The sequence below is a fragment of the Leishmania martiniquensis genome, chromosome 4 (assembly GCF_017916325.1).
Source record: "Leishmania martiniquensis isolate LSCM1 chromosome 4, whole genome shotgun sequence".
In the NCBI taxonomy this organism is placed as follows: Eukaryota; Euglenozoa; class Kinetoplastea; order Trypanosomatida; family Trypanosomatidae; genus Leishmania; species Leishmania martiniquensis.
Window position 1 is genome coordinate 397,501 of NC_090139.1, and position 26,808 is coordinate 424,308.

Below are 26,808 nucleotides of genomic sequence, written 5' to 3' on the forward strand. Positions count from 1 at the left end.
ATGCGTGAGCTTCGGAGGCATTCTCAGCCCATTTAGGCTTCTGTCTCTGTGCGTGTGTGTATGTGTGTCTGTGTGTGTAAATTTCTGTGACTATTCACTCGACGCCACTGCGTGAAGCGCAGGGAGTGTGCGGGAACGGTCCGCGAAAAAAAAGAGTCGTTGCGTGCCGACGAGCAGAAGAGACCAACATGAGAGCAGAGCTAAAGGTATAGAGAGAGGGGCAAGAGGAGCACAGTAGCACATGTCCGCGTAAGGTCTGACATCGGGAGGGGGAGGGGGGAAGGGCAGTGATTCTTGTGCGTACGTCTGTGGCTGAGTGTGGGCGCTGGGCACGAAGAAGCGCTCGGCACCGAGAGCGCGCGCGCAGAGCGTTGGCGCTCGCCACGCCGAGCCGTTCGAAAGCAGCTGTGAGCTGCATGTTACTGCCCCTACCCCCGGACTCTTCTCCTGATGTATCTCTCCAAGCGGACAGAGATGGGGATGGGTGCGTGTCGGACGCCCACAAAAGCAGGCGAGAGAGTTCTGCTTGCGCGCACGCATGAGCGTGTGTCACTCAGCAGACCCCCCCTTATCTCTCACCCATCCAACCTCACGGCATTGCGCATGGCATGCAGACAGCTGACTCGCTGCACAGGTCTGCGGGGACACTATGGCGGATTTCTGATGCGCGTCACCGAGAGCGGAGCAGTCGAGGCGGACAGCGTTGCGTTAGGGGCGAGAGAAGCAAACGACGAAAAAAAAGGTCAGCACGAGAAGGAGGGAGCGGAGCAGCGATGCACCGGATCCTCCGCCCCACGGTCCCTCTGAGCGGGTGATGCGCGATAAGAAGAGAGAGAGGGGGGCCGGGGAAGGCGGTCGGCGCACCTCATCAGGTCCGGAGCACCCACGGAGCGCGAAGAGAGCGCGGGGAAGGGGTGTCGGGGGTGTGTGCTGCCACCGCGAATGCCGCTTTCGCTTTTCTCTGCAACGGTCGCGCCCTCTCTTTGTTTGTTGGCGCGTCTGTGCGTGTAGACGGCTTCAGCATCGCTCACATACGCGATCCGTTGCCAACCGGCAGAAGCAAAAGGACGAGGGAGGGGAAGGCAGTCGCAGAGAAAACACAGGAAAAGAGGGGAGGCGCGGCAGCCCTACCGCAAAGAGAGCCCCTCCCTCGCGGTCAGAGCGACAGGAAAACGTTGGCGCGGCGGGTGAGCGACTCGGCGGTGCGGATCGGTGTGGGTGAGAAGTTTGAGACAAAGGAAGAGAACGCGAGCGAAACGGAAAAGAAATTGAACAGAAAACGTTTTGAATTGGGCACGCGTACACCACAACGCCAGCATTTTTGATTTGCTTTAGGGCATTGGCTGTATCATTGTGTGCGGGGGGGTGAGGAGCTGTTAGAGGGTGCGGCCCCGAGGGGAGTGATACTGTAGACGCAGCAGGCGAGAAGAGTGGGCAAGGAATGAGAAGGGGGAGGTGTTCCACAAGTGTAGCACGAATGCCCCAAAACTCACCTCCGCGCCTTCTCCGCTTCCTCAGGCTACGCCGCCCTTTCGTTCTCTCGGAGCGTCGACTGCGTGGCTGCGTTTCCTGCATCAATGTGCAGCTTGCCTACTGAAAAAAAAAATGAGTAACAGGGCAGGCGGCGAGGCGGAAGATGAATTAGGGAGGCTGCCGAGCACGGCAAGACCCTGTTCGCCAGTTGATGAGCAACTCTCGCCCTACAACGGCCTTTCTCCGTCGCTTTTCTCATTAGAGCTCCATTTACTCCCTCCCCTATCCACACACACACTCAAGCTATTGCCCATCACACTTTCACTGGCCTACCATTCCCACCTTTTCCGTTGCCACAGCCTCCTTCTGCGTTCTGCCGTTCTCATGCTTAACGGCACGCCTCCGCTGAGCAGTGAAGTGGTCTGTGAAAAAAAAAGAGGTTCTCACACCTGTGATTGTAACCAGGAGCGGAGGATGACAGCGACTCGATCAGACGAGACAGAGAGGAGGGGCCAAGGGGGGAGGGGGGCAAACAGAAAGCGAAGAAAAGAGGCGCGGCTGCTTCCCTGGCAGCGCCTTTGCTTCCTCTGGGGAGGGGGCAGGAAGGGACCGTTAGTGTGGGCTCTACAATGCATCCCAGCCTGTCTGTGGACACGTGGTTGTGCGTTCATGGCAACTCTCCGCGAAAGTATGCGCGCGGGGTGCACATGCACCGATACGCAGGCACATACCTCTGGTGGCAAGCGCCGCTTACGGCGAAACTTTTAGAGCTTACTGGGAAGCTGCGCTAACGTCTTCACGCTCATGCCGCGGTCGCGGAAGGCCATGCACAGGTCCACCTCCTGGCGACTGCCAAAGTAGACCGGCGTGCGCTGATGAAGGCGCGTGATGGACTGCTCTAGGACGCGTCCATTACTGCCTATCGCCTTACCGCCTGCCTGCTCCACGATCATCGCCATCGGCGCGGCCTCGTAGAGGAAACGCAGCTTGCCCTCCTTCTGATTTGCGTCCTTCGGGTAGCAGAAGATACCGCCGTAGAGAAGCGTGCGGTGGATGTCGCCGACCATGGAGCCGATGTAGCGAGCGCTGTAGCGCGTCTTCTTGTTCATCTTGAGGTAGTCGATGTACTCCCTAAACCACGGCTCCCACTTGCCATAATTGCCTTCGTTGACGCTGTAGATGTTGCGCTTTTTGGGGATACTGATGTGCGGGTGTGTCAGGATGAACTCGCCGATGTTGGGGTCCAGCGTAAAGCCGTCGACGCCGTGCCCGCTCGTCAGCACAAGGTTCGTAGCACTGCCGTAGACGGCGTACCCGGCAGAGACCATATCCGTTCCCTTCAGTGTGCGGATAACCGCGTTGGCCTCTTCGACGCTGTTGATCTCGGTGCCCTTGGACAGTCGCCACACACCCCAGATAGAGCCTACGGCGACGTTGGCATCGATGTTGCTGCTACCGTCGAGAGGATCGAAGAAGATGAGGTAGTCGCCACGGCGGCCCTTCTCCGCAATGATCACCTGCTCCTCCTCCTCGCTGCCGAGCAAACAGACGCTGGTAGAGCTCAGCAGGTACGCCTTGAAGGCCAAGTTCGAGATGACGTCCAGCTTCGCTTGATGGTCGCCCGTCGCGTTCGCCGACTGCCCGGCAATGTAACCCAAGATGCCCTTCATGCCAGCACGCCGAATATTCTTCTCGATCACCTTCACCGAAGTCTGAATCGCCATCATCAAGAGCGTGAAACCGCCGCTGCTGTGCGGCGGTTGGTTCTTGATAATATATTGGGTGAGGGTGGTAGGGGTGAGGTTTCGACTGGAGTGCATGATGAGCAAGGAAGCCGCGGCTGCGGCAGGGGACCTATGAGAGGCGTGGGGTGGTAGTAGGGGGGGCGAAGAGGCTGGAGTGGAGGGGTCAAACACCGGCGACTGGGCCCAGTCTTAGGCTACTGTAGTAACAAACTTGTCAGAGAGCGCGCACGCGTGAAAAGGGAGGAGAAAGCGGTGGCCGTGCGGATGGGAAGAGAAGAAATCGGTGAAGGGCGCAGTGGCAGTGTATACGTTATCACAAATAGAAAAGTATCGCCGAGAGACACAAACACACACGCTCGCTAATCAGCGAGCAGTCACCGACAGGCTAATACGGAGGCAGCTCGGTCTGGAGGAGGGAGAAATGACCGTATGCTGCAGAAGTGGAATGTGCCTCTCTGTGGTTGCGCACTTATTACGCTCGTGTATGTGCGCGTTGGAGGCCAAGTCGACGAGTGGACAGAGAAGAGGGAAAATATGCGCGCGTGGCACTACTGTGTGGAGGATATCTGCCAAACAGTGCTGACGTATGTGTACACGCACACACGAAGAGAGAGGGAGACGTATCCGTGGTACGCGAACGGGAGAGGGACAAGGGAAGGGGGGCTGTGCGTGCGCGTCTGAAGAAAGGAAAGCCGGGTGGGTAGGGAGGAGGGGGAGGGAGCGGTTAAAGCAGGGCAACTCCTTTTATAGGAGCGATGATGACGCGTGTATGTGCGTGATAGTGCAGAGGAAGTAAGTGCAACAACGCGGGCGGTGGCAGAAACAGAGGCGGTCGAGCGGAGCGTATCGCAGAAGGTATTCAAGATGCGCTGATAGGCAGGCAGCCCGCAAGGCAAGCAGCCACTGGCATACATGGGTGCCTCTCAGCAGAAGACAGGGGGGTTGTGGCACGGCCTCAGCACTGAGAAAGAGAGGGAGAGGGAGCAGCGGGAGAAGAACGCAGCGGGTGAGCCCCGTTTCTCTTTGCCTTCTCGAAGAACGATTTCCACAGCTGTGCACCGGTTGGACGTGCGCGTCTTCGCCGTCATTCACTCTGCGACGTAAGCGCCGGCGCTTCTTGACGAGATCAGAGAGGAGCAATGGCCCGCAAAGCTGCGAAAGAAAAACAGCGGCAGCGGCAGACAATAGGAGACCACCGGCCTGCGGGAGCTGCCTATGATGCGTGCCTCCACTGGCAAACACCTCCGTGGAGGCAGTGCCAGAGCTGCCATCGCGGCACAGGCAAGCCGGCACGTGTATGCACATAACACAAGCGCGAGGCGGGTGTCGCTCTTCACCTCCTTCTCCCTCCCATATCACCCTGCAGGGTACTCGCAGAAAAAGTGGAGACAGCCCCATCCCTCAGCCGTACCGGTGCGGGGGGGGGGGGAAAGGGGGCCGGTGGGTGAAAACAGAGTGGATGCGCGGCACCCAATACGACACCCACTCCTCCTGTGCCATAGGCACCGTCTGAAAAGCCTCCGCCCTCAGCAGCTCTTCCGCACGATGCACTCTGTCTTGAGTGTCGTGCACTTCAACAACCAGCTGCTCGATACGCCTCCACTCTCCATCGGCAATGGCTTGCAGAACGTCCCCCCTCGGTTCCCTCGTGACCTGCCTTGACGAGAGCGATCAGTTCATCTGTGATGCGGCAACGCATTGCAACGCTTGGCATGCGGGACGCTGACTGCCCGAGATGCTCATCAGAAGGAGCGCAGTTGCGCCGCGCGCGCCTACACTGCAGCTCAGAAGTCCACGAGAGGATGGCGAGCAGTACCAAAACGGGCACCATCACCAGTACGATGATCCTGTGCAGAATAGGTTTCTCGGGGCAGCAAGTACACGGGTGGGGTCACAGCTGCGCAGGCAAGTTGCCAGGTGTGGCATTCCTGCCTCACGTCACTGACAGCCTCCTGCAGAGACAGCTGACCTTCCACGAGCGAACTACCTCCGCCTCGATGCACAAGACGCCGGTCATGGATGCGGCCGACACGCCAACCTACTCCACTCACACCTGCTGCCCCTGGAGCGTTGTGTCTTTCTTGTCCAACGCGCTCAGTCGAGGTGCAGGCTCAGCTGCCACGACGATGGCCTGTGCATTCACCTCCGGCACAAACCAACTAGAGGGGCCCACGCTACAGCCAACATCGATCACCAACGGTCATTCGATGGCAGAAACGTTGACACCGTGACGCGCACGGGTCTTGTTCTTGAAGATCTCTCGCGCAGTCATTGCCGTTCCACATTCTCCACAGACAGTCTTCATATCTCACGGAGCCAGAGGCGTCAGCAAACTGCAGGGCACGTTTCGTCAGTTGGCCAGTATGCGAGACCTACCGGTAAGTCCCGCATCAGAGAGCGATGCATGCTTCCAGGACGCCAGTCAGCAGCATAAGCGCCATAGCGGTCTGCCTGTGACACATACACACCTGTCTGATGTGTCTCTGCGCGTGTGTATGTATGCGTATCGATCTGAGGGGTCGCCTGTGCGGTACATCACGCAGAGCGCAGGGGGAGAAAAGAGGCGCGAAATCAATGAAACAAGGGAGAGGGTGCCGAGGCGGCGATAAGGTGTACGGAAGGGATCAAGAGAAGGTGAGTAGAGTGATAAGAGGGGCTGCGGGGGATAGTGCTAGGCAGCAGGCGAAGAGCAGCGTCCACACAATGCCTGGCAATAGTGTGTGCATGCTCATCAGAAGGTGATCGAGGGAGAGGCAGAGAGAGAAGCAGCGGCGCAGGCGCTGCCTCCACACCGCAGGAGCCACGTCAGGGATTCTCCCATGCACAAAAGCACAGTCTTGCACACTGCTGAGGTCGGCTCTGGCACGATCCCCCGCACGCCCATTTTCGTGGGGTACACGCAGAGGGGGTGGGCCACATGGCCTCTCGCCACCTCTCACGTAAAGGAGCACAAAGAGTACGTGCGGCGGTCCAAAGGGATATGCATGAGCGACGTTACCAGCGGAAAGGTCGAAGCAGGTCTCGGAAAGAGCAAGGGCCCACCTAGCCCTCGACCCACACCCAGATGCAACGCCACGCTCTACCTTCCCTCTCTCTTCCACACGTACCTTTGCTCTCGCGCCCCTCAATAAAGGAGCAGACGAAGCGCGGCGCTGACGCAGCTACGACCGACCATGCTCAGCACACTCACGCCAGTAGCGTAAGTCTTTCTTTTTTTCTTCCGCATACAAAACGGCACACACGTCAACACACACACACACGCGTACGCACACACGCACGCACAATTGCACGAAACGGTGGCGGTGGCGGCATCATTAAAGGGCACACTCTCTTTCGCTTATTTTTTTTCCAGAGGTGGTGAGAAAAATAATAGTGGCACAGCCGAACAGAGGCGGAGAGGGTGATGGGGCGACAGGGACACAAGTGCGCACAGTGCAAGAAAAGCATCGCGACTTTGTGCGTGGGATGTGCCTCTCTCAGCTCAGTGGTCTCCGCCCCTTTTTGTGTGTAAGCGTGAAATCGGGTCCACGCCGCCTTGAAGGTCTCGCTGTCGCACACACACACACACACACACGTGCAGGCGTGCAGGAAGAGCCTCTGTCTGCGCCTGTGCGGACAGTTTCGTGCGAGCGCGCTGTCTTCAGAATGAGCGAAAAACAAAAAACGTCAACAGAGAGTACAAAGCGCGCGCTGCCGTATCTGCTCTCCTCACCTCCCTCGCGCATTGGCAGTGGCGGCCTCGCCCCAGTTCTCACATACACGCACGTATGCCACAGAGGAATCCGCACCGTCGCACGCGAGCACTCAGATCATACGCACCAGTCCATCACGCCAGTGTCCGCTTTCCCCCCTCCCCCCAACGTGCCCGCTTTGTCGCGAAGTGCGAGACGAGGGCCAGCCCTCTCCGGCCTGTTGCAGGCCCAACACCAGGTGGGGAGGGGGGGAGAAGAGGCGAGGCAGCGCTAGACGCGCGTTGGAGTGATGCGACGCCGCATCCATCTGAGCACGGGCGCTGACTCGTATGCCGCACACGGGCACGCTTCGAAGGCGACCTCACGCCGGTGCGTAGGGTGAGGCTCAGGAGAAAAACGCTTGGCACGGCTGGACACCTCGCCCATGATATGGACGGCACAAGCGTGCTTGCCGTTTCAGGCCGCTCTGACGCAACGCCGTCTAGAACCTGACAGCCAGCATTCGCAGCAATGCATCACTCTCACCTCGCTATGCCGTAGGTTAGTTGGCCGTGCGTTACTCCCAGGAGTGATTCGCCACTGGCAGAGAGAGAGAGGCGGTGCTGAACCCCGCAGATTGCGCGGTGAGGCGTGTGTGGCCCGGCCACGAGGGTCTATAAGCGACAAGGGCCCACAGAGAAGAAAACCATTCTTAGACAACAGGGCCGGAGACTCGTGGCCAACGGCACCGTTGCGCAATGGTGGACGTAGGACGCAGAAGGCAGCCTTGCAAAGCGAAGAGGGAGGGATCGTAGAGCAGAGAGGGAGGGAGAGAAGCAGGTGTAGTGTGAAACACATAAACCGGAGGCTCAACAACTTTGACGCACGACTGCTCTCCTCCTCCTGCGGGAGCTCCATTTGTAGCTGCCTGGCAAGCATTGGGGCACGGAGCGTGTGTGCGTCGGGGGGGGCGCACTGTCCTCTCCCCTTTCCATCACAGATGAGACGGAGAAGAGAAAGTGGAGAGGTGCACAACGCCAAAAGACACGCGTACAGAAGCCAAAACAAACAAACAAAATGGAAAAGAAGCCAAACGAGTCGCGTCCAGCGCTGAAGGGACGGAGAAAGTGTGAGAGAGAGAAGGGGCAGTCCGTCGCGTGTGCGTGTGTGGGGGGAGGGGAGGGGGAGGGGTTCACATCAGCAAAAGGAAATCCTCAGCGACGACATGGAAGCACCAAAGCACACACACACAAAGAAAGAACGAGCGCTCATGCGTGAAAAAAAAAGAAGAGAAAGGCGGAAGCGAACAACAGTCACAACCGGACGACATCACGAATGAAGACTTCAAGAGGAACGACAAGTTTGGCCCGACACGTCAGCTGAAGACAGCGTGAGAGGGGAGGTGGAGAGGAGAGATGGCATATATATATATATATGTTTGTGTGTGGGTGTGTTACAAAGCAGCCACATCCCTACTCGAGCGCCAGACTCGTAGGCTATTCCCACCATCGCTAGCGGCTCATCACGCAGCCGTAGGCACACGCGTGAGCGCACTTCAACAATACTTCACGGAAAGAGGGAAAATAGCGGAGACAGGCAGACATCGACAGCGGAAGGGAAAGTGCGTGTGTGTGCGAGAGGCCACCGGGCACACATAGACGCCGTATGCACAGTAAGGATGGTGGAGGGGGGAGGGAAGAGGGGGGGCGTCACAACTGCAACATCGAGAAAGAGGGACACGTGCCCGGACAGAGACAAGAGCATCTACGCTACGCTCCGCTACACCGCCAGTGGAGAGATTTGCATACGCGAGCACGTACGTGAAGGTGCCATACCAACAGTAGGGCAGACAGAGCAACGCATGGGAGGTGGCCTCGTCATCGCTATCCTTGTTGTACCCCCCCCCCCCCCCACACACAGAGCCTCTCTGCGCTCCACGTCCCTTTCGTTCCCCCTACCGAGCCAGCTAGAGTGGCCAGCCCAGACGGCAACGAACAACGAGCCAAGGCGAAAGTACGACTTGGACGACACAGGCTTTCGACGAGTACACAGACACAAGACGCGGAACCGGGAAGTTGAATAAACAAACGAGACAGAGAAAGGGAGGGACAGAGACGGCGACGGAGATACGAAGGAAAGGAGAGACGACGGAGACACACGCACGCGCCAGTACTGTATCAGAGACGGGATCGACAGTGTAGAAGGGGTAGAGAGGGAAGAGGTGAAAAAATGTGCAGGTGTGTGTGTGTGGGGGGGGGGCGACGAGGTGCCGAGAAGGAACGTAGGGAGACGAGAAGGTAAAGCAGCCAACGCCAAAGAGGAAGGCACGCAGACATACGCACACGCACACATTCGGCAGGTGATTCTCTGCGCTGTCGATAAAGCCTCAGTAGCAACAATCGATAAGACGGGGACAACAAGCGAGAGAGGAGGATGACACTTACACGCACGCTCACAAAGAAACCAGAAAGAGAGAGGAAGAGAGACGGTAGGACGGGCCTGGTCTTGATTGAGGCACCGAAGACGACGAAGGGGATGGGCGGTGGTGGTGGAGAGGTGGCACAGGGGGAGAGGAGGCAAACGACCCGAATGAACAGAAGTAGAAGACATGGGGGGATGGAGGGAGGGTCTGCTCCGAAGCACGCACAATGTGTTTCGCTTGTGGCAGAAGAAGGCAGAAAGCACACGCGCAAAAGCGGGGGGCTGTACGTGCATGTGTGGGTATCTGTGCCAGCCTCTCTTACCCTCCCACTCCCTGGAAGTGGGGACGCGGAAGCGTTCTGATGCGCGTGTGTGTGTGTTAGGGTGGGGCGGGGGTAAGATGCGATGCGGTGCGGCAAGGGCGGCAGCGCACACATGTGAACCTTTACGCGCGCGCCTTCTCCTTTTCCCTTTACCGACGCTCATTCGTATGCTCGTCCCTTTCACCTCTCCTTCGTGCACATGAAGCCGAGCAGAGCCGTGCACATCCACCCGCACTCTTCGTCATGTGCAGACGCGTACGCACTGATTCGTGCAGAGAAAAACAAAGGGTTGAAAGGCGAGGGGAAGGAGCACAAAAGATACCGCTCAGGCGTGGCCGCTATGCAGTCGATCCATAGCACAGAAGTCAGAGGGATATAATAGCACAACATTAGCCACGCTGCCGTATCGACGCCTCAGCACTATTCCCTCTGCGCGTTTCGTCTCTCCCTCTCCGCCTTCTGGTCCTTGGGAGCAAGAGCGTTGACGGCGAACAGCTGGACCCCATCACCAGCTGAAACACTTCAACACGCGCAGCCAGTTCGAACACACAGAGAAATACAGATAACAGTTCCTGTAGCTTCATGTGCCGCTCTCTTTGTTGCCAACACTGAGCAGCCGAGTACCGCGATTGCGCCCTCTCTCTAATATATACTCTTCCGTTGTTCCTTCATCAGCGCTTTTTCCCCGCGTCATCCTTTCAGCGGTGCTCGCGGCTCACACCTTCTTGAGCCTTTCCTTCTTTTTTGACTCCCTTTCCTTCTATGGTTCCTCTCCTGCTCACCGAGTCGGGCCGCTCTCCGCCTCCCCTTCTCTCCTTACTCGTTCGCCCCGTGCAAGCGAGTGCCACGGATACCAACGCTAGCAGAAAGGGGCTGGGGAGAAAGCGCGAGGTGAAACGGAAAGAGGGGAAGCGGGAATGGGGGGAGCGGCGCAGACATGTACGCGACGATACACCCAACTTGATCGCAGCGAGTTGGAGGAGAGAAGCACACAAGAGAGAACGGGAGCGAAAGAGCGGCAGCCGACATAGAGAAGAGCGTGGAGGGATGGTATGGTGCGCAGACACGGAAGAGAACCAAGAAAATTCGGAACAAAGGCAAGCAAGCGCATATGGGCATGATCGCAGTGGAGGGAGAGAAGGGGGAGTGTGCGAGGCGGCACCCGCGCTGCACTTCGCTCTGCTTCATACTCCCGTGTCTCTCCGGCTTCGAAGGCGTCAAACGACTGCCCAGAGAAAAGAGCCCCAGAGGACGGTAGAAGAGAGAGCACAAGAGCAGAGACACAAGAAAGGCACGCAAGAGAGAGAGAAACTCACACAAGTGAAAATGTACACCGCCCTCCTCAGACACAAAGAAAGACAGCAGCAGTCGCCATTCACTGCTCCTTCAGCCTTTTCTACGCTGCCGCCGCCTCCCAACTACAGCAAGGAAAAAATGATCGGCACTGAAGAGCGTCAAAACAGAAGGCGAAGAGAGAAAACTCAATGCCTGCTGCGGCTCACACTCGCACGCATTCATCTCTGCCTCCTTTGCAGTGCTCTGTGTCTGTCTGTCTGCCTGTTTGTCTGTGTGTGTGTGTGTGCGTGTGAGCGTATATCCCTTTTTTCCGTTTCGCTCTGCTGAGCGGCCAATCACCACCCATGCTATCTCTTCCTCCATTGCCAACGCTACTGGCGAATTCACAGGCCACCCACACCTACTCGAACGCGGAGTCAGCCCTCTCACGTGCACGAAGATGAGCATATGCCCCAAAGGCCCTTGCAAGCCCACTAAGTAAGCCCATGGCGGCCGCGCTCTTCACACCCATTCCTATTTTTTTTTCGTCCTTACTACTCAGAGGAGGAGGGCGGGAGCACGTCCGCGTAGCGGACTTTGTGTTACTCCGAGACGTGAGCCGAAGGCAACCTCGGAACCGCTCACCGCTGAAGGAAAGAGAGGTTGACCCACACGCGCGCCCATCAGACAGGAAAAACGCTATCGAGCGAAACAAACGTGCGCACGAAAACGGCAAAAACAGTTTAGGGTGATAACGACGGGGACAGGCGGGAGTGCAGAGCGTCGGCGACCGTGTAAGGGCAGAAAATAAAGGGGAGAAGCCGACCGCGCGCCGAGAGGAAAGGTAGACGAGGGAGAGGGAGCCGCGTGCGAAACAATAAGGGAAGGTGAAGTCGGAGAGAGCGAGAGAGAGACACACACAACAGAGCAACAGCAAAAACAAACAAACAAACAAAAAAAAACGGCTTCGCCTTTGGGTGTTGTGCGGGAAGTAAACGGCGGCGGCACATCGCCTTTTGCTGAGTATCTGCAGGTGAACCGGCAAATAAGCAAGCAAAGAGAAAAGTCAGGGCACGATGTGAACAGCAGCACCAGTTAGGAGGAAGGCAAGAGAGAAGAGGGATGGCTAAGCGGAGAGACTCCTCGCCTCCCTTCTTCCTCCAGGTGCTTCCTCCTCCTCCGCAGCAGCAGCAGCAACGTGTTTTGCTGGTCTCTTTTTCTTCATGTCACTTGCCTATGGTGCGCCTCCGTCACTCGAGTCCCTCCCTCTCTCTCTCCCGTCCGCGCAGCACATGAATGGATACGCTTTTTTTCTTCGCTTCGCTTCTTTGAAAAGGCCGCCACGCCCTTTCGCTTGCGGGGGAGGGGAAAGGGGGGAGGGAGGGAGGGAGACGCACTCAAGAAAAACAGGAAAAGGAGAGACACTCATGGAAGAGAGGAACAAAGAAAAAAATCTCTGCATGATGTATTTGTACCTGTCTTTGTGCATGTGTCACTGTACGGCGCGTGCATGCGCTGAGTGCTTGAGGGGAGGTGGGGGGGGCAGCGGGGCGAGGCACACAGGGACGGAGAGAAAGAGAAGGAAAGATTTAATAGGAAGAGATGCCAAAGGAAACACCGCAACGCCGACAAATGCGTAAGAGAGCACACAAAAAAAAAACACAAAAAACGTGAAGACGATGAAGAGACGGCAACAGAGACACCACACAGATATAGCGCAGCCGCAACGACCCATACACATCTGCCAAAGGAAGAGCTGTATCAGCGAGGCGGGGCATGCATCGTGTTGTGTTTCGCTCACGTCCATAACGTTTATGCGGCATCTCCCTCTTTCTGGGTGTCTGTACTACCTTTCCTTCGTTTTCTCGTTTGGGTGCGTAAGTGCCGTTTCGCGGCGGTGCATTCCAAGAGTGCGAAAGAGCGGGTGGGCGGCTCTAAGAGTAGGGGAGGGTGCTAACACACCGAAAACGTGGAGGAAGAAATAGAGAGAGAGTCGTCACCGAGGCCTTTGAGGGATGAAAGTTGTGAGGGGATATGGCAAAGGAGAAGAGTATGCGCTCGGTAGTAGAGGAAAGGACAAAAGTAAGACGCACGCGCTGCATACCTCCCAGCACACACACACCAATCACACGGCACGGCAGTGGTGATGATGCCATAGGGGCCTTCGGGCTCCCTCTTTGATGAACTTCCTCTGTCGTCTGGCGCGCGCGTCGACATCCCTGTTGCGTCTCGTTCAGGCCTCTGTGGCAGCGAACGCCTCAGATTCTCACACGTACAACTGTGTGTGCGTCAGCTGTCTCCGACCCTGCCCATATTCTCGTCGCAGAGCGCGTCATTCGCAGCACCAGCATGCCGACACCCACCTGCGTTACTCCCATCGCTTCACACCAACATGGATGACCGTACAACTCATCATTTCATCTCCCGCGTTCGCACTCGTGTTTGCGCAAGCGAGAGGGGGAGGAGGAGAGCACCACGGACACAACGATAAAATGATGCCCGGCTGCGCATACAAAGTAGAGGGCAGAGGAAAGGAGAGAGGGAGATGCTTAGAGGCAAGGGAAGCTGACGAAGGGCAACACGGGTGCACGAGGAGAAGGGCCCTGCCATGCGGAGGAAACGAAAAAGATAATGAAAAAGAGAGGGAGGAGGAGGAGGAGGGGGGCACAATGACAGGCCAACAGAGGAGAGGGAAGAGGGAAGAGGGAGGGGGGAGGGAGAAAGGACACCGCCAAACGAGCACACACATAAATACGCAAAGGAGAACACCAGAAAAGAAAAGAGACTGTTATACAGAGGCAAAAGAAAAAGGGGAAATCACGAAAGGGGAGGGGAGTACACCGAGCGAAAAAAAAACGGAGACAAAAATAAGCCTTCGCTGAGCACCAAGACGCGTAAAGGAAAAAAGCACGTGGGAGAGGGGACGTCACGTGCCGAGCGTGCAGTTTGCTGACATTTCCCTTGTCTAACATGAAAATGGAAAGCCAGTCAAAAGGGAAACGCGTGCACACATACACACGTACACACGCATACATACACACTCGAACAGCTGACACAGACACGCACGCACACATGTGCATACAGGTGAGGAGTAGACGAAAAAAAAAAGAACAATCCCCCCATTCGCCTTCTGTCTGCGCGAGCGCTTCGGCATGCATAGCTTTGGACTTGTATCTGAAGCCGGCTCATCTGTGTGGGTGTGCGTGTGTGCTTGTCTCCACTTTCACCAGTGTCAAGCATGGGTGAGGGGGAAGGAAAGGGGGAAGGAAAGGCATGTGTGAACTTACGCGTCCGCGAAACCGAGCGAGAGAAAAGGGGCGGCGGAAAGTCGGTATAGGGCTACAGAGAGAAAGAGAGGCCGAGGCTATTGTGTATGCGCGGCTGTGTGCGTGTTTAGCATCAGTGAAGGCAACGAACGCACCAGAAGGAAAGCCAGGGCAGAGGAAAATGGAGGGACAGCGAGACGGGGAAAGCGCGGAGTAGGGGGAAAGGGAACGGTACTCAAAGAACAGTACGCCACATACAGCCACATCTACACAGTCGTGCGCACAGGTCAGGATACTGTGGCACGCGTACTCGTACGGGTAGAGATAGAGGCAGGCGAGGAGAGAGGGGGGGGCAGAGCAAAAAGGGCGAATAGATGGCAAACAAAGAGAAGGTGAGAACAACGAGCAAGCAGAAAGACAACAGGTGCAGAAAAAGAAAAAGACACCATCAACACAACTGTCAGGGTGACGTGAACGGCATAGTGGGCGGGGAGGGAGAGAGGGTGCGGAAAAATGAGTTGGAAAATCGGATGAAGTCAGTGGAGAGTGCGGAAAGAAAGAGGCAGCGGCAAGAAGAGAGGGGGCGGGTGGGAGAGCACTGACGACGACGCGGCATGGGCAACGTCCAGTGACACCTGCCCTTTCTAGATATTTCTCTTCGTGCACGCTTTCTCTACATAGATCGCTTACAGCATTCATTCCATAGTCTCGAGTGGCTTGCAGAGCCCCTCACGCTCCAGCGCCATCTGTACTTCATGCAAGCCAACACGCACTCTCCCTCTCCCTCGGTGCTCGCCGTGAGCACAGAGAGAGCCCGACAGTCTTGAGTGCACTACTATCGTCCCTCTCACGTTTCTCTGGAAGACACCCTCATCGACGCGAATAGCCATTTCGCCATGTATTTATGCCCGCACGCATCCCCGGAAGTTTGGGGGCGCGGGGGTGAGCCTGCGCGCCTTGCATCCACCTTCTACGGGAGAGAGGGAAGGACGTCCCATCCGATCTTCTACAGCCGCATTTAGGCACGCAAAGCTAGATACGCCAGAGAAGGCGCACACGCCTGCGGTGTGCGTGAGTCTTCCTACCCACGAGTGAGGCCAATGGCATGAATTGCGCACTGTAAGGAGGAGAGCGCCAGCGCACATGGGAGGGAGGCAGAACGGACAGAGAGCCAGGCACTTGCACACATGTGCAGGGCTCGACAAAAAAGAAGAGATACGAGCAGCCTAGTAATCATGCACTCCAATAAAAAAATTGAGGGAGGAGCACGATTTTATTGTGTGCTTCCATGTATGGACGTGATGCGCATCCGCTCGCTACTCCGCCCACACGAAGGCGCCCATTGGACCTACGGGGGCACAAACGTACCCGTACACGCGCGCTCCATAGCTCACTCAACTCAGCAAAGGCACAACCGCAAGCAGAGAAAAGGCACCGATCCCAACGCTCGCAACGTCCCCCTGCGTACATGAACCCTTCGCCACTCTCTCCGTGCACGCGTCTTGCGTCTACGATGATAATGTCGCTGCGTGCCTGCAGCAGCGCTCAGCTCCACCCCATCGGTGGATACATGCCGGTAGTGGTCATCGCCGCTGCGTTCATGGCCATCGGGTCCATCGTCCCCGCTGGGCGGTGGGCACCCTCGTCGTCGACGACAAGTGACGTCGTCGGGTTCGTCGTCTTGATCTCGTCCATGCGCGAAAACTGAATGTCGAGAGTGAAAGTGATGGTCTCGCCCAAGGTCACGGGCTGACCTTGCAGGATATTCTTCACGTGCTCGGCAGACTCACGAGTGTCAAACTGGACGAGTGCCTGAACACGGTTATGGTTCCATTGGCTACTCTCGTTCTTCGGCAGCACTACGATACGCTCCACGGTGCCGTAGCTAGCAAAGATCTGGTACACAATCTCTGGGGTAATGTGCGCCGCGGCAGACACGTCGTACTGTGTGTTGAACATTGACACCAGCAGGGTGCGGGTCGCGTGCTGCGTCGCAGTGAGGTTCTGGTGGGTGCTAAAACGAATATACACGCGGCGGCCGTCGATCTCCGCGTAGCCAGGCTCTTTAAAGAAGTCCACCAGCTGCTCGGCGCTCTTGGGGCTCTTCATCTCAACGAGCGCCTGATTCATCTGGCGCAGCATCACGATATGCTTGATGTCACCAAAGTTCTGCGCCAGGTTCTGAATGCTAAGCTGCGTCACCTCAGGCGTGACGTTGCGCATGTGAATGACGGAGCTTGTGTTCCCAATCTCGTTGTTCCGTGGCCGCGGCTGCGTCTGCGCCACGGTCTGCCCCTGCATCTGGCCCTGACCTTGCTGCTGCTGAACGGAACCCGGCGGCATGCCATTCTGGTAAGGAGGCGCGTAATTGGGCATCACTGAGACTCCAGTGGACATAGGAGGAGACAGCACGCCAGGCTGGTAGGACATCATGTTGGGCTGGCCGTACATTTGACCGGGCATGAACTGCTGGCCGTACATGAGATGCACGTGCCAGAGGGAAGATAGCGACGAGGCTACGGCGGGGAGGGGAGGGGGGAGACAAAACAGAAGGCCGAAAGGAAGTGAGTCAGGTACCAGTGCAGATCAAAGACACGAGAGGGAGGGGGTGGGGGTGGGGGGAAGAAAAGGCGAGGAGCGCAGGGGGAGGGGTGGGGGGGGGGTACAAATCTACCTCACTCTGTTTGTCATCAACAAGACAAAAAAGGACAGGCCAGAGGGAGGTGCCCTGTGAAGAAGGTAGGGGCAAGAGGGATGACGATCACACAGGCAAGCAACTTGTTGGCTGACAGCGGGGAGGAGGTGGTACGCTGTTGTACGAGAAATGCTGATAGAGGGGAGAGAAGTCAAGAAAAAGAAACGTGTCGGCTGAGAGCTCAGCTTATCAGCGGGGTAGAAGGGGAGGCGAGGGAGGGAGGGGAGAAGGGGCGCTAGTGTGAGTGTAAGTGTGCGAGAGAGGAGAGGCCGAAGGAATAAGTGAGATGAGGGGGAGGAAGGTAGAACGCACAACCACACACACACACGCGAAAAAAAAACGTCAGCAACGCACCAGAAAAAGAGAGTGAGAGAGAGAGGAAGGACAGAGCGGTGGCACTGGCAGAGGCGAGAGAAAACACACGAGGGGGGGGGGTATCAGCGGCGCCAGTCACGAGAGGGTCAACCACAACAGATGAGAACAGAAAAAAGAAAAGGGACGGAAACGGCAGAATCTCACAGCAAAACACAACGAAGGAGGGATGGGGGTGGGGGGCGCGCACACGAACACACTCTGACCGAAAAACGCAGGCGTCCAAACTGAAGGTTCACAGAAACCCGTAAAAAGAATCCGAGGTAGTCGTAAAAGAGAGCAAGAAAAGAGACACGCACGCACGCACAAACGACTTCGTACACACTTGTGCGTGTCACGATCACTCACGCAAGAAAAAAAACTGAGAGCAAAAGGGGTTAGTATACGTTTTTTTTTCAGCTGTCTCTCTCCTTTTTCTCTACGGCGGCGAGGAGTGTTTCGTCCTTTGCTTTTTTTCTTCAAACAGCACGTCCTTTGCGTGGGTGGCGGAGGCGTTGAAGGGGAGGCAGCGGTTCTGCTTCGTGTCGCAGTACCCGAGGGCGGCGAGCAACAGGTGTGGTATAGTGGTAGGGAGCGCACACACACACACACGAAAACACAAAAAGCGGCGAGCTTAGTAGGTACAGAGATGAAAGAGGGAGTGTGAAATGGATAAACAGTGGTCGTAGGATAGAACTAAACCCCTCAGTAGGTGTGTGCGCGCGTATGTACGTGTGTGCGTGTGTGTGTAAGGGTGTTTCGTCGTGAGCGAGAAGGGGGAAAGGGTGCGGCAAGAGGAGAAGCACGCAGATGAGAGATGAGACGGCATTGCAAAGTGCGTCACGGCAGCAACGGAGAGAGAGAAAGGACGAGGAGGAAAGTGGGTGGAGACGTACGGGCGCTTCGTAGCGGAGGTTGGGAGCAATAGTGGATACGAAGCACACACACACACACAAACACACGCATCCCAGTAGAGACATATATAGCTGGAGAGCTTTACTGACTGGCATCCCACATTAGCATGGAGGCGGCGGCGACTGTAGCCACAACGTGCTTCCCAGAGTATGGCCAGGCTGAGGCGGCAAAAGAAAATCAAATTGGAGACGAAAAGAATCTTTGCTGTCACGTCAGATGCACTGCCCCGACCAGTCACACACAAGCAGCGCAATCCAATTCTATTTCTCCCATCGTGTCGCTTATAGACCCTCGTGGCCGGGCCACACACGCCTCACCGCGCAATCTGCGGGGTTCAGCACCGCCTCTCTCTCTCTGCCAGTGGCGAATCACTCCTGGGAGTAACGCACGGCCAACTAACCTACGGCGTAGCGAGGTGAGAGTGATGCATTGCTGCGAATGCTGGCTGTCAGGTTCTAGACGGCGTTGCGTCAGAGCGGCCTGAAACGGCAAGCACGCTTGTGCCGTCCATATCATGGGCGAGGTGTCCAGCCGTGCCAAGCGTTTTTCTCCTGAGCCTCACCCTACGCACCGGCGTGAGGTCGCCTTCGAAGCGTGCCCGTGTGCGGCATACGAGTCAGCGCCCGTGCTCAGATGGATGCGGCGTCGCATCACTCCAACGCGCGTCTAGCGCTGCCTCGCCTCTTCTCCCCCCCTCCCCACCTGGTGTTGGGCCTGCAACAGGCCGGAGAGGGCTGGCCCTCGTCTCGCACTTCGCGACAAAGCGGGCACGTTGGAGAGGGGAAAACAACGTTCTCTCTCGGTCTATCTGCCACGGATACCCGTCCATTTCTGGCCTGCAAAAGAGAAAAAACTGCTCTCGTTAACGCGCACGAACGCTGTCACTCGCCCCACACCCAAATTCACTGCCTTTGCTATGCGCTACTGGCTCGAAGTCACCAGCCATGTCGCCACAGCTCTACGGGTGCAGTGATCCATCTATCGTCCGAGTAGAGGACCCCAGTCGAGAAATATTGAGGGCAAGCCAGCCATCATTTCGTGTGCTTTGAAGGAGGTACATACAGAATGCGTAACGAAGGGGTGCTGCCTTCGAGAAGAATGGCCGGAGCTGAGACGGTTGTGAAGTCACTCGACGCTTCTATGGCATTCTATGGGTGAAACTTGGTTCTGCTCACCCTTGCGCCCACGTGCACGCACGCGCACACGCACACACAGGCGTAGCCGCGACGCCTCGCATGCGTCTTTTTTCCACATGTCAGTCCCTATGAAAAGAGATCCCGCTCAAGCTGCCGCATGCGTTTGGCAATGCTATCCGCGCGTCTGCTTTGCTGCCGAACCACGAAGGTATCACGAGCCGGCACTCGCTTGGGAGCCGGCGAAGAAAGCACGCACGGGGTATCCTTATAAGGTGTGACGGCGGCGGATGGGCGCGCCTTTGCCGGGCTCGAGATGACTCGGTACATGTGATAGCGATCCCCCTGCATGCCGTGAGACCGTGGCGAGGTGTGGGTAGACTGTGAAGAGCGTCGCTCTACGGTATGGGGTATGGGCTTCGACGAGCACACGTGCGAACTACTGTGAGGCGTTGTGGCTCTCCTAGGAAGCGCAGCAGCGCTCGCGCCCCGCATGGCCCCGTAACGGCCGCCGGCCTCCACAAACAATCTGCCCAGATCACCCAGCTGCGCGGCGACTCGAGGTGCACTCATGCCATGAGGCACGGCTCCTGGCTGCTTGGCTGCTGTAGGCTCCACTGTTTCACAGAGCGTCAAGGTCGGCGTCTCACCTCCGGAAGCCTCCTCTGCATCAAAACTCAGACTGGGCAGTGGTGACGCCGCCCCTGCAGTCTCGGAACACGCCACGGTCGCTCCTTCGAGGGGGAGACAGGAAATGCAGGTGAACGTGGCCGAGACGGTCGGTGCTGCGGCCGAGGCACTCGGTGCAGTGGGCACAACACGTACACACGAAGGTACCTCCTGCTGCGGTGGCTGATTCTCGGACAGCGGCACTGAGGTGGATGGCAACACCGTTCTAAGCGGGTTGCACCACGGCGAGTGTCGGGCCACGTCCGGTGGCTGCAGTGCATCCCCCATTGTCACCGCTGACGTGCCGGACTGCACCGCCACGCGTGGCAAGGCAGATGGCGCTGCTGCCAATGGGAACTCGGCCGTCCCGTCCACCAACGTCCGAGATGCCCCAACACTCGACGATATCTTAGCTTCAAGCGCAACGTTCGGCCCGACTTTCTGTTGCAGTTCCGCTAGTTGTCGCTCGATTGCGGCAGTGCGCTGGCGCATCGCTGACGTCAGAGCCATGCCCTCGGCTGTCAGCGCATCAGCCGTCTTGTATCGCTCGTACCGCTGAATAACTTCTTGTGTCTCCCTTATGGCCTTACCGATAGCTTCCGTCGACACACCGACGGCCAGCAGCTCCGCGTTGAGCCGCTCTAAGTCTGACAGAGTCTCTTGCATTCCTTTGTGCCTTGACACCGGGTCGGAGAGTAGGGGCACGGTGGCAGCAGCTGTAGGTACGGTGAAACCGCCTGTCACTGCCGATGAAACGCCAACGCTCTCTCTCGGTAGCAGCTGTGTCTGGGTAGCCTCCGTGGAAGTCGAACGCTGTGCCGTGACTTGAGAACTTGCTGAGGCCAAGACGGGTGCTGGTGCCGCCTTAGCACTGGCACGTGCCGCCGCCATCTGCATCTCCAGGAGCTTGCTGTTGAGAGTGAGAAGCTCGTTGCGTTGCTGGATGGTGCTCTGAACGAGCTGCGACTGCTCCGAGGGGCTCAGCCCTTGGAGGTGCTGGGAAGTCGCAGTGAAGCGGCGGATGCTCTCTTCGACACGTCGGTAGAGATCTTTGTTTCCAGCGTGGCTCTCCTCGAGAAGGGCTTCGGCTTTTCGGATGAAGCCCTCTTGCTGCTGGAACAGTCGCGCTATCTCTGCTGCGTCGCTAGCAGGGGTGGCTCCGGGAGCCGCGAAGGGACGTTCCAGCGCCGCAGGTGCTGCAGTTGGAGCCGATGCAGCCGTCGAGACATGCAAAGGTGTAGTTCCGCCCTGTCGAGCCAGCAGCCCATCAGTGTAGCGGCGGAAGTCGCTCAATTGGGCCGGGGTGAGCACCCCCGGGTGGGCGTTAGGAGCCACAGTGGGCATCGGCAGAGGGGTCACCGTCGCAGGAGCGACTGGCGCAGATGGAGCGGCGACTGGTGCAGAAGCGCAGGCAGCGGTATAGGCCTCCTCAGTGACTCTGACGGGCACAGGTGCGCTCGTGGTTGGAGCCTGCAAGGTCGCAAGATCCACCGCCGGTGGTGCGACGCTGGCGGGTGCACGCGGCACTTGCGGATATGGAAGCCCCACTTCCACAAACCGCACCGGCTGCTCCGCCTCTGCTGCACCCAGCGAACGTGTCTCTCGATGCTCGAGCGGTGCCGTTGCAGTCTGTAAGGGGAGAGCTGGGAGCGGTGTAGGAGCCACGAAGACACTCGTCGCAGGCAGCGGTGGCACATCCAGCAAGTCGCCCGGGGTTACACCAGAGTAAGGGCGAGTGGCAGACAGCAGTGGCACTGTGTCCTGCCCATCAGCGCAACGGACGTGGTCGCCGTCTAACGTGTACAGCCGCACTCGCGATCCCTCGTTTCGTTTTGACGCGGAGGGAAACGTCAGCAGGGTGATCGGGGCCGCTGAGGGCGACGGCGGGCCTCGGGCGGCCTGCATGGAACGCATCGGTGGTTCCTCCGGAGGCTGCAAACGCGTGGGAAGGGCGAGCGGAGATGGCCGCGCCGCTGCTGCTTGAGGCGAGCTCACGGCGACTGGCGGCGACCGTGCATACGCTGCTGCCGTCTCCCTTGCCTTCTCACTCCACTGTACGCGTACTGGTGTGGAATCGTTAGCAGCCTGGCCTCGATGCCCAGCCGATCGGCCGTGGTAGTTGGCGCGCATCACTCGGTTGCAGCAGCGACATTTCTTTCTCACATCGTTTTGCGCTCGCGAGTCGGCAGCGGCGAGCCGGCACCTGCATACGTGCGACTCTGAGTCACTCCTGCTGCTGAAACTTTCAGCGGTCATGTGACTGTTGCCCCTCATGTACCGACGGCGGTGGAATGACTCGAGCGTGGCGACAGGGTCGACGTAGCTGCTCGTTGACGTGGTGTACGTTGTGGCCGAGTCTGAGCTCTCACCGTTGTCGTCCGCGGTGTCGGGCGACGTGGCAGTATCGACGGCAGAAGCCGCCTTAACGCCAAGAGAGCGCTGCGGGCTTGGCGTCATCTCTAGTGTGTCCCACCACGCGATGCTAGCCGGAGAGTAAAGACCTGCTCGCGCGGGTGCCTCCAGGGCAGCCTTCGCAGAGGCAGTAGCCTCCACAGGGGCAGCACACACCGCAGGGGCAGCAGCCCCCGAATCGACCTTACTGCTGGTATGATCCTTTGGCGTCGGCTCACTCATACCTCTGCGCACTGCAGCCCCGCGCTCCACGCTCAACGAGCTGAGTGGCTCTAATGTCGCCGTGCTCACAGAAGGCGACACAGCTACTAGTGCTTGCTCCTGCGGAGGTGGTGCAGCTAGCTTTTCGGGTGTTCTCGTGGTGTCACGCGCGGCCTCCTCAGGCTGTTGGACGCGCTCCGCACGCCACTCCTTATCGGCACATGGCCCGCCGCCCTCTGCCATCACCCCGTTCGTAGCGAAGCGCATTCGCGTCGGAGAGAGCAGTTCATAGAGATGTGCATAAAGAGGACGCGCGAGCTCCTCAGAGAGTGCCGGTGAGTGATCCCCACCCCTCCGCGTGCTCTCCAACTCAGAGGCCGCAAGCTGGACTCGTGCTACGGTCGCAGCACAGGCACTCTGGAGAGCGTCAGGTACACGCTCCAGCGTCCACAGTGCGTCTACCCAAGTTGTAGAGAAGAGGTACCGTCTCTCCGGCAGCGAGTGCGAGTTGGTCCACCTCGGCAACGATGCATCGCGCTGATGAGAAAATATGAAGAAAGCAGTAGGCGCCAAAAGCGCTGGGTTACCTCCTTCCCTCCCGGTCGTTGCGTTGTGGTGCGCTGCGCCGACAGAGAGAGCGTCCACCGCATGCTCCGCGGCCGCGACAGCACTCTGCATATTCGCCTCTCCCCCTACTGCTCCATAACGTGAGCCAAGGCTCTGCAGGGTGTCCAGTAGTAAGTAGAAGTCGCGCTTGACAGTTGCGCTGCTGCTCTGCTGAAGTTTCGACAGCTGCATAAGACGCACCAGATACGGCACCCACGTCGGCTTCAGGGCAGCTGCGTGCCTTACCTGCGAAAGGAACCTCCACTGAAACCACTCGAGCGGAAACGGGCCGTCCGCCATCACATAAAGGGCCTCCAAGGCACCTTGGCATTCCCTCACAACGGTGCCATCCGACGCCCACCTCGCAGAGTCATCCTTTACTGTCGAGACAATATCCTCCTCGGCCCCCACCGAGTACTGCACGAGACACAAGATGCGGAAGCACAGTACGAGCGTGCGAGACACCATCGTGCCCTCCGCCAAGGCGGACGCCGCACTCGCGGTAGGCGCCAGCGAGACACTCGCAGAGATGCGGTAGCTCTCAGCCACATCACGTACCCGGTAGGGAGAGAGGGAGTCTATTTGTGCCCACATGGCGCACGTCTGCGCCAAAACTGCTCGCAGACGCCCCCGGCCAACGTCCATCGCCTGCCAATTAGCGTCCTGATCTGCTTCCTTCTTGTGTGCCAAGACGTAGGCTGCCAGGGCAGCGGCGTAGTTCTGGGTTGCGGCCAGAAGTCTCTCTGTCCGGTGGAAGAGACCTGCTATCAGCGCGGTTGTACAGAACTCTTCCGGAAGGGCGTCTGAAAGGCTCCGAAAAAAAGCGCCATCCACACCGCGCTGTGTTGCACACAGCAGGTGGCAAAGAGTCGCTGTAAGGGTGAAGCTATCGCTGCTGCCCTTACGCAGTAGGGTGGAAGCCAGTTCGGTGGATGACTGCGGCAGCGTGGAGACGCAATCCTCGAACCAAGTTCGGTTGCTGGCCAGCGGCGCCACCTCAGCGACGGCGTTGCTCAGGACGGGAGCAAACCGTTGCAGGAAGGCTCTCAGGCAATGCTGGCGCCCGCCAATGCCCAGCGTGAGAAGAGCCAGATCAGGCCGGAACGACGCGTCAGCGGAGAAGACGCAGAGAAGGTCGCCTGCGAAGGCCAGCGCCGTCTCGAACTCTTCCTGACTCGCAAAGGCGTGCGGCGGGACCGCAACACACAAGCCTTCCTGCGATCGTTGAAGAGACACGCGAAGCCCGCGCACCTCGTCGGCAATCACAAATGTACTCATGTCAAGACAGCTCGCCAGAAGCACACATCCCATGCAGTGCACGCAGTCTGCCACACCCGCCTGAGACGCCACGACGCAGACACCCTTTGAGAACTCTTCGGCGCGCACAATGTGCCGTACCATCTCCTCTGCTAACGCGACCGGGGCAATGCCTGCTGCCAAACCGTCGAGAGCGTACCTCACCTCTTCGGGAACGCTCACCGACGGTGTTGTGATCACATCTTGCGCCTCCGCCGACACCATTGCCCGGACGCTATTTGCCACAGCCGCCGCCCCGGCTGGAGAAGCAAAGCTGCTGTGCCGGTAGGCGTTGGCCAGCTGCAGGAAGAACTTGTCTGTGTACAGCAGTTGATTGTCTCTGCCGCGTTTCGCAAGGACCTTCTGAAGGAGGGAGGTCAGCGTCCAGAGACGGCTCCACTCAGACTCCAGGTTCGGCTCGGCCATCTGCAGCAGCTGCTCGTACACCCGCTGCACCAGCATCACCTCCTGTTGCGATGTGCCCACATAACGCAGGTGCGGCATGATGAGTCGAAGCACCACATCAGGTAGATCGTGGCGGGTGGTGCGCAACGAGAGCTGCTGCAACGACTCCAAGCAAAGGCGCATTGCGACTCTTCCAACTCTAGCCTCTCCCGCCTCGCCGCTGCTGTCCACGGCCAGGTCGGGTGGTCCTGGGATCCTCCCGCTGAAACTGGCGGACATGACGCGGAAAAAGAGTCCTACCATCCCGTTTGTGCACAGGACCTCTGCCTGGCTGTGCACAGGTATGAGCCGCGCTTGAAATGCCACCGCTGGCCTCATTTTCTTCGACGGCCTTCGTGCCGGTGGCACGGGGAGCGCCAAAACGGGGCAGCTGGCACCTTCAATGCTGAGCGACACGGAAACCACATCACCGAAATGCTCGCAGCAGTACAACCTCATGTCGTCGCTCAACACCAACGAGACCTTGACACCGCGAGGATGGCGCGGGCTCGGAATAGAGAGGGTGCACGCGCTGATTGGCCGCTGCAGTCCAGCCGCCACCGCACAACTCGTCATCAGCCCCGACTCGCCCAGCGAGTGGCGCATGTGCAAAACGCAGCTGGACTCCCCGCACGGCACAACCACAGTGTACACTGCCGTCGCTTCATCCACCTGAGCAAGGCACGGCTGCGGCATCGCTCGGAGGTCGCCACTCGTGCTCTCGATGCACTGACTCTGAAAGGTTCGCTCCACTGCGACCCCAGAACCGCGCGTCGGCAGAATAAACTCACGGAATATCACACACAAGAGAGACTGTCGGATGGCTGCGACCTGCGCAGTCAAGATGGCGCCGCTCGCCGAGACGCGATCAAACGTCGAGAGACACAAGGGAAGGGAAGGAGCTACAATGGCGCAGGTGTGATCTATAGGTGCATCTATGTCGCAGTGCACGAAACGGACCTCGCGGCCGCCCTCTGGCACATGAATGCACGGAATACAGCCCATTGCCGTCTCCATCTTCCACTTGCGCCATGCGTTTCTGCCTAAGTGCGCGACCACAGCGTATACCTCGCCCAGGCGGCTTACGACAACAGCTGCAAGGACGTGCCCCTCAAGGGTGTGGCGAAGTACTGCCTGCCGCACCGTCACGAGCGGCCTTTCCCCTACCTGCATCGCTCTCTTTTGGCCCTCTCCATCGTGAAGAACGTCCGCCATCAAGCCCCTCAGCTCCTCAGTGTAGAGGATGGGCCTCTTCCTCAATTTTTTTGGGTTGCGTGCATCGTGCGTGATGAGCGCAAATCCCAGTCGCTTGCCTCTGTGGTGAGTGAAGAAGACGCCAGAGTGCGTAATCGTCGTGCAGACGTAAAGGACTTTGCGCAGACCCTTTCCACTTTTGTTGAGTTTTCTGCACCCCTTTCCTCTGACCCAAACAACAAGATCCTGCTCGGGTAGCTTTACACACCCAAGCGCAATCGGGTCGCATGCCAATGCGCCGCTAGCAGATAGCGTATCCTGGGGTACCTCTGTGTGAGAAATGACACCGACCACATCCACTAAGCCCACCTTTCCCGGGCGCCAGCAGACGGCACTGTAAGAGCCCAAGTGAATCGCGCTCATGTCTCGACAGCGGCACACAAAGGGGGGAGAGGAGGGAGGGACTTCGCTTCTAGCGCAATAGTAAAAGCAAATCAGAGGGCGGGGGGCGTAAGGAAAGGTCCTGCGACTATCCCAGAGAAACGTCTAAGACATACGGGGGCGCCAACGGCGGCAGGCGGCCAGCGTCGAAGAGTCCGCGTAGCACGCCAGCAAGGTCCGAAGTCACGCACACCAAAAAGTGATGCAACGAAAAAAAGGGGGAGGAGCAGCGGACACAGCAAAAAGAAAGGGAGAGGAGAGGCACGCGCAAAGTAAA

At 58.2% G+C, this 26,808-nt stretch overlaps 4 protein-coding genes across 4 annotated transcripts in view; all 4 read right to left on the reverse strand.

Annotated features, from left to right (window-relative positions):
- Positions 1 to 21, reverse strand: part of LSCM1_07506 (uncharacterized protein) — a gene marked incomplete at both ends in the record, with an annotated part of 507 nt that extends 486 nt beyond the window's left edge. The window contains one exon of the mRNA XM_067324874.1: positions 1 to 21. This exon is cut by the window's left edge and continues 486 nt beyond it. Coding sequence (XP_067181481.1) covers positions 1 to 21 — 21 coding nt within the window.
- Positions 22 to 2,237: 2,216 nt separating this feature from the next.
- LSCM1_07507 (uncharacterized protein) lies at positions 2,238 to 3,293 on the reverse strand (the record flags this gene model as incomplete). The annotated part of the gene is made up of 1 exon (XM_067324875.1): positions 2,238 to 3,293. The coding sequence occupies one exon, from the start codon at positions 3,291 to 3,293 to the stop codon at positions 2,238 to 2,240; it is 1,056 nt and encodes a 351-aa protein (XP_067181482.1).
- A 12,426-nt stretch (positions 3,294 to 15,719) lies between these two features.
- Positions 15,720 to 16,655, reverse strand: LSCM1_07508 (uncharacterized protein; the record flags this gene model as incomplete). The annotated part of the gene is made up of 1 exon (XM_067324876.1): positions 15,720 to 16,655. The coding sequence occupies one exon, from the start codon at positions 16,653 to 16,655 to the stop codon at positions 15,720 to 15,722; it is 936 nt and encodes a 311-aa protein (XP_067181483.1).
- Positions 16,656 to 19,397: 2,742 nt separating this feature from the next.
- On the reverse strand, positions 19,398 to 26,069 carry LSCM1_07509 (uncharacterized protein; the record flags this gene model as incomplete). Its single annotated transcript, XM_067324877.1, has 1 exon — positions 19,398 to 26,069. One exon carries the CDS (start codon positions 26,067 to 26,069, stop codon positions 19,398 to 19,400), a length of 6,672 nt encoding a protein of 2,223 aa, XP_067181484.1.
- Positions 26,070 to 26,808: the final 739 nt, after the last annotated feature.